The 7,636-nt window shown below is 29.9% G+C and overlaps 1 protein-coding gene across 1 annotated transcript in view; it reads left to right on the top strand.

Annotated features, from left to right (window-relative positions):
• Window positions 1–7,409, top strand: part of LOC108685790 (serine/threonine-protein phosphatase 2A catalytic subunit beta isoform) — a 9,767-nt gene extending 2,358 nt beyond the window's left edge. Inside the window, exons 2-6 of the mRNA XM_018190758.1 lie at window positions 545–754; window positions 925–1,188; window positions 1,310–1,482; window positions 1,621–1,728; window positions 6,951–7,409. Coding sequence (XP_018046247.1) covers window positions 545–754; window positions 925–1,188; window positions 1,310–1,482; window positions 1,621–1,728; window positions 6,951–7,023 — 828 coding nt within the window. The 3' untranslated portion in view covers window positions 7,024–7,409. The remainder of the gene's footprint in view (window positions 1–544; window positions 755–924; window positions 1,189–1,309; window positions 1,483–1,620; window positions 1,729–6,950) is intronic.
• Window positions 7,410–7,636: the final 227 nt, after the last annotated feature.

The raw sequence follows: 7,636 nt of genomic DNA, 5'->3' as shown, positions 1-7,636 counted from the left end.
TATTTAAAATAAAAAACAAAATAATTTCCAAAAACTTTTAAATATTAAATAAGAAATAGATCAAAAGAAGTTATTTAAAATAATAAATACTAAATAAGTTTTTAATTTTTTTCTTTATTTAAAATAAGACCGAGCTCTGCTTATCATATTAGTTGATGATAAATTTTTATAACATTATCTCATATGTCTGTAAAGATGACTTTTTGATTATGATTATATTATGTACGTAGGGAATAAGGCTTATTTTGTTTTAGCTGAACTTTTATTTCCAGTTTATCTTTTCTATTTTTTTTCCAAAATAAAAAGAAAAAGAGGAAAGATGGAACATGCAAAAAGTTTCAACTAAAAATAATACACTGTATGTACGTGTACACACACACACACACACACACACACGCACACACACACACGCACGCACGCACGCACACACACACACACTGTCTTGTACTTGTTACAAATTAATCTATTTTTATTTTTGATGATTTTGACAGCTATATGTGTATGTGTATCAGTAATAGTGTTTTATAATACTTAAAAATTTCAGGCGAAAGAAATTTTAGCTAAGGAATCCAATGTACAAGAAGTAAAATGTCCTGTAACAGTATGCGGAGATGTACATGGACAGTTCCACGATTTGATGGAATTGTTCAGAATAGGTGGCAAATCGCCTGATACAAATTACCTTTTTATGGGCGATTATGTTGATCGTGGCTATTATTCAGTCGAGACTGTCACTTTGCTTGTAGCTCTTAAGGTATAATATATAGTTTACAATTATTATAATTTTATTAAATTGTCATGCTTTATTAAATACTTAATGTATTCTATTCAATTGTACAGCACATATATGTACGTTAATTTCTTTCGAAAAAATAAGACTTTTATTTATTTTTTCTTCCTCGGATTTGTTTTGTACAATTAAAGGTAAGATATCGAGAAAGAATAACCATTTTGCGAGGAAATCACGAATCAAGACAAATCACACAGGTGTATGGATTTTATGATGAATGCTTACGTAAATATGGAAATGCCAATGTATGGAAATTCTTTACGGACTTATTCGATTATTTACCATTAACGGCATTGGTAGATGGCCAAATATTTTGTTTGCATGGTGGTCTGTCACCATCAATTGACACTTTAGATCATATACGTGCTCTAGATCGTCTTCAGGAAGTACCACATGAAGTTAGTATCAGCATTTGTAATGTTTATAATAATAATTGTAATAATGGAACTTAATTTAGAGTTGTAATTGTGTGTGTGTGTGTGTGTGTGTGTGTGTGTGTGTGTGTCTATTATTTAACAGGGTCCTATGTGCGATCTGCTTTGGTCAGATCCAGATGATAGAGGAGGATGGGGTATTTCACCCCGTGGAGCAGGATATACTTTTGGTCAAGATATTTCTGAAACGTTTAATCACTCCAATGGACTAACACTCGTTTCACGGGCTCATCAATTGGTTATGGAAGGTTACAATTGGTATGATTTGATTCATTAAATTAAAATAAATATTTTTTCTTCTACATATACAACCAAGGATATTTTATAGGATATATTTTAAGAAGTTTCTATTATATATATAATACTGCTTATAATGTGTATTATCTCTTCTTTCAGGTGTCATGATCGCAATGTCGTAACTATATTCTCAGCACCTAATTACTGTTATCGTTGTGGTAATCAAGCTGCAATTATGGAACTGGATGATGCTTTAAAATATTCATTGTGAGTATGATTTTAATACTTTTATAATTGTAATGTAATGTTTACTTGCAAATTATTCTATTGATTTATTAATCTAAATAATATGGAAGTTATAGTTTAGGTTCTAACGAATTAAATTATCCGAGTAATCAGTCAATAAGAGCTGACACAGATTATTAATATGTATGTGTTTATTCAAATATAATATAAAATTGACTGCGTAAACGTTTTGATTTTTCGTTTAGGATCCTTTTCAATGCTATTCTCTCATCTATACTATATCTCATAACGCTTACAACGCGAGTATCAACAATATTAAAATGAAAACCTATGTTACATTAAAAGTCGCTTTTACATATAAAATTTGTTATAATAAATTAATGATCAAGTTGTGACACGTTTCTTCGTCCAACATAGTTCATTAAATTGACAGATTTACTAACTGCAATTGATTACATGATAATATCACATGATATATATATAAATGTAAAATACATGTTATATTTAAAACTTACTATGTCAGAAACTTACTATGTTACGCTAAAGCTAAGCTATATTAGAACGCTATGGAGAGAAGTTGTCCGTTCGACATGTGAATCTCGTGTGAAAGTATGATAAACAATCGATATTTATCATGCGAATTGTTGTGGAGAGAGAAAAAGTCTCAATATATCTGAATATACCGAATCCAACAATTATTTTTTTTTTAAGTTTAAAAACCTTTTTTTTTGCTTTTTATGTGGATCATGTCAGATATAAGACTTTGTAGAATTCTCTTATTATCTAGAACACATAGATTCCCAACGTAGCGTTATCATCCCCCGGTAGGCGCTGAGAAGATTTGGCAGTTCTAAGAGCAGTAGAAGGGCAAGCAAGGATAAAAGAACGCGCCAGAAATTTAATCCCCTAAATTTTTTTTAAATAAACATTTAATTCTTAAACATTCCAGCATTATAGGTTATGACAAAAAATTTTTTATTACATATGTCCTAATTAGTTGAAACGTGGATTTAGTGGTTACAAATCTTTTGACGAAAAAGAGGAATCAACTGCAAATGAGCGCGGAGATTTAAGAATGCTGCTAACAAAAATGGAATCAAATATAAACAGATTGCTAGCGTCACATCAAACCCAAACTTCTAATTAATGATAATTTTTAAATATTTATAAATTTATATTATACTTATAATTTTTTAATATTTTTTATTTGATTCTGTATAATTTTCGTTTTGTTGCTTTATTTAGAATTCAGAGAAAATTTATTACGGTTACGATCAAGGGGATACTGAACAAAAAGTATTTTGAAGGGGGCGGTGAGCTAAAAAAGGTTAGGAAACTATGATCTGAACTAGAACCTTTATCACTTCTCAATCAGAATCATTGATTCTAGTTTGTGCTCCGTTATAACAGAATGTTGTTGAGTGTTCAAATTTATGTAATTCTTATGCTCGTTTATTCATGTTTTTAGCTGCTTGTTTAGTCTACATGACTCATCTCAATTTTTACATTTAATTTTGTATACAACATTTGTATGTGATCATATTGGTAGTTTGTCTTTTAGTACTTGAATAAATTTACTTATTGATTCCCGAATATATTACGCATATAGTTTTATTATTCCTAAAAGATTGCTTTTTTTCGATACGCTTAAGATAATGTTAATTTTTTTTCACTTTATTTGAATGCTAAAAGACAAACTACCAATAGGATCACATATTGGTAATTTGTCTTTTAACACTCGAAATCAAATGTTGTATACAAAATTATGTAAAGCGTCATGTGGGCTAAACGAACAGAATGTTAAAAATATGGATAAACGAGCATAAGAATCATAAATTGGAATACTCAACAACATTCTGTTATAACAGAGAGACTGGAATCAATATATGATTTTGATTGAGAAGAGGTAAAGGTTTTGGATGAGGAGAGAATTCTACAAAGACGTCTTATATCTATGATTCATATAAAACAGTAAAAAATGAGTTAAATTTAGAAAAATGATTACTGATTTGTTGGATTTGATATACTCAGATGTATTATCTATAGTGTGAGACTTTCTCTCTCTCTACAACAATTGTATCGCGTGATAAATATCGATTGTTTATCATACTCTCACATGAGATTCACGTATCGTCAGATATCATCGAACTTCTCTCAACGGCGCACAGTGGGTCAAGAGACACCAAAAACTGATCAAAAATGGCCAACAGTCATCAGCAGCATTCAATTTAGAAAAGTTATTAATGTTATCCAAAGAAATAAATATACATTTATGCAAAATTTTAAAATAATGCGATTATTAATTTTGTGTCTATATATTTTCTAATTTAGAAAGTTGATTACAATTGTCGATTAATCGTTTTGACGTAAATAGTATTCCTTGTGTAATATTTATTTGTTTTGAATGTTATTTCAAATAATGTTAATTAAAATTTGCATGAAATATGATTTCTAAATCATTATCCGCAAGAAAAGTCGATTTGTTTTTAGAAATAAGATTTAAAGCATGCTCTTTTGCAGTATTATGACATTAAATTATCAATCAAAATCTCTTCGAACCTCTACTGCGAAATTCGATTTTTATAAATATTGTACCTCTATGTCGACTTCTTAGTCGACTTTCATATGTACTGTCACTAGTTGTCCCTTTTGATCCCAAGAAATAAAACAATTAAATTTTACCTCTCCGCAGGATGTAAATTCTTTGAAAATTCATAACGTTGACAATAGACAACAAAAAAATAAATCCTTATGTAATAATAATTATTTGGATTTAATGTTAATAAACATTGAAAAAAAAATATTCAGTAAAGAATGTTTTCAAATTTATAATTTTTAAAATTATTAAAATTAATATTGTACTATAAGAATTCTTAGCATACATTTATATTAAATCTCTCAAATAATTCATGTTTCTTTAAATAATCATTACTAATAATAATAGGACTTATAACAGATTCATATGCAATAATTATTAACAATCATATAAAAATAATATTTCATAAAATTACAAAAAATAAAAATTACTATATTTTAAATTGTGTGTGCGTGCATGCGTGTGTATATTTAATAATTATTTTATTATGCATTTATTATATAAGTTGTTTATTAATTAATAATTTACATCATTAAAAAAAATAATTTTACTTTTTTAACTAACTTGCTTGACACTTAATATGTATATGTAAATGTATAAAAGCGTCAATTTTAATAAGTAAGTATATTTAAGATACGAGGTTTGACATTTTTTTAACATTCTATTCCGTCATTTTAGATCTGCCATTTTGAATTTTTAAATTTTGAGTTTAGATTCGAAATCAACAATCATAAAAGACATTAAGTACTGAATTTGATAGCAATTGAAACATTTTTACCATTTTCTTGCGCCATATTGGATCCATTATTTTGAATTTCTAATTTTTAAGTTTGAACTCGATATCAGGGACCTTAAAAACTCCTGAATATTCAATTTAACAATTAGAGCACTTTTAGTACTTTTGGTTACTTTTTTTGATCTTCTGGCCCACCTTGCGGCATTCTAACATAACTTAGCATGTTTTGTAAGTTTTGAATTTAATATGTATTTTACATTTATATCATGTAATCGATTACATTTAGTAAATTTGTCAATTTGAGGAACTATGTTGGACAAAGGAACGTCACATCTTGACACACCATTAATTTATTATAACGAATTTTTATGTAAAAGCGATTTTTGATGTAATAACAGGTTTTTATTTTAATATTTTGGACACTCATGTTGTAAGCGTTATGAGATATAGCATTGAAGAGGATCCTAAACGAAGAATCGAAAACGTTTGTGTAATCAATTTTATATTATATTCGAATAAATTCATACACACTATAAATAAATTCATACACACTATAAATTCATATACCAATAATCTGTGTCGGCATGATCACTGGGATCTATTAAATGCATATTGAACGTATGTTGGTACATTAAAATTTTTTTAAACAAATGTAAATGATAAAGTTTTTAAATGTAGGTTAAGGTGATAATAATTTCAAACATGGTATAATTCTGAACAAAATAAAATTTGAATTCAATTTTTGAGGTTAACTTCGGTAACTCTCATTGCGTATAGAATAAAAACAGAAACAATCAAATTGAAACTTTGAAAATTGGATCCTATTAGGTGTACAACTTTGCTTCCGTTTTCCTATAGATGGCTTTAGCGGTAAGTGGTGATCGAAATAAATAGATCATAGACGTCATACAATAAACTTGGGCATCTGTCAACATAACTCCATAGAAACATTAGTCGATTTGTGTCTGCATCATAAAGTTATTCTCGATTGAAAATGTCAGTTTACGAGCCAAATTCTCGTCATTTGCGGGAGGTTTTAATTTTTTGCTTCAATATGAAGAAATCTGCGGCTGAGGCTCATCGAATGCTCTCAAATACTTATGGTGAGGCTGCTATTAGTGAAAGAACGTGTCGTGAGTGGTTTCAACGCTTCAAGAACGGTGATTTTGACGTCCAAGGCTCTGTATTTGGTGGGACCAGCTCGGCGTAGTGTATTATGTGTGAACTGTTAAAACCGACTGAAACAATCACAGGCGATCGGTATCGAACGCAATTGATGTGTTTGAGCCGAGCATTGAAAGACAAACGGCCGCAATACAACGAGAGACACGATAAAGTGATTTTGCAGCATGACAATGTTCGACCCCATGTTGCGGAAGTGGTCAAGACACTTGGAAACGTTGAAATGGGAAGTCCTACCCTACCCGCCGTATTCTCCAGACGTTGCTCCCTCTATCACTTGTTTCGATCAATGGCACACGGCCTGGCTGACCAGCACTTCCGGTCTTATGAAGAAGTAAAAAATTGGATCGATTCGTGGATAGCCTCAAAAGATGACCAGTTTTTTCGACGCGGGATTCGTACGCTACTCGAAAGATGGGAGAAAGTAGTGGCCAGCGAAAGTAGTGGACAATACTTTGAATCATAAATGTATAACCAGTTTTTTACAATAAAGCCTCGAATTTCGGAAAAAAAGGCGGAAACAGTTGTATACCTAATATTTTATTTTGTTCAGAATTATATCATGTTCAAAATTGGACCGTCTCATAATCATAAATGTATGCTACATTATATTTCCTTTATTGTTAAAAGATTTTACTGATATAAAGATGTTTATTGTTTAAAGATATTAAAAAATGATGCAACTTTACTAGTACAGGTATTAATTTTCTTTTGATTTTTTTGTTACAGCCTACAATTTGACCCAGCACCAAGACGTGGAGAACCACATGTTACCAGGCGAACGCCAGACTACTTCCTCTAAAGAACTAAACTTCAAGATTAAGTGTCAAGGTAGGAGAATGGAAACGCGACTTTATAGTGAGGCCAGACAGCATAACTTTCAATAAAACATCGCTAAATGAATGTGAGGCTCCGACATGTTTTCACACATACCACATATAGCCTCAAGTATTATATCATGGCTCACTTTGTGGTGTCTCATTGAGAGATAGAATAGATTACACGCACGTTTTGTGCGTGCCTTACATGATACATGTAGACATAACATTACTTGTACACTGAAAAGGAAAAAATAATACAATAATGTACACACGTATCGATTAAATTCATTTGTAGCATTGAGTTTTATTATATCCGCTTGTATTTTTATTATAAAAGAAACTGAATTTATAATAATGTACACATTTGCGCGCAATAGATAGAACAAAAATAACGATAAAATGGTATTATTTTATGGTATTATTAGGTGTAGTAAAAAGAAATCCATTATTTTTCCATTCAATTTCTTGCAAAAATAATGGATTTCTTTTTACTACACCTAATATTTTGTAATCTTGAATGAGAATATTATAAAATTCGTTAAGAAACATTTATTAACGAGGCAACATGTGTTTTAAACGACAGTTCGTTCTAAC

Source organism: Atta colombica, unplaced genomic scaffold (assembly GCF_001594045.1).
Source record: "Atta colombica isolate Treedump-2 unplaced genomic scaffold, Acol1.0 scaffold16, whole genome shotgun sequence".
NCBI lineage: Eukaryota > Metazoa > Arthropoda > Insecta > Hymenoptera > Formicidae > Atta > Atta colombica.
The sequence above is the reverse complement of the archived record's forward strand: the minus strand, read 5'-3'. Positions and strand labels throughout refer to the sequence as shown.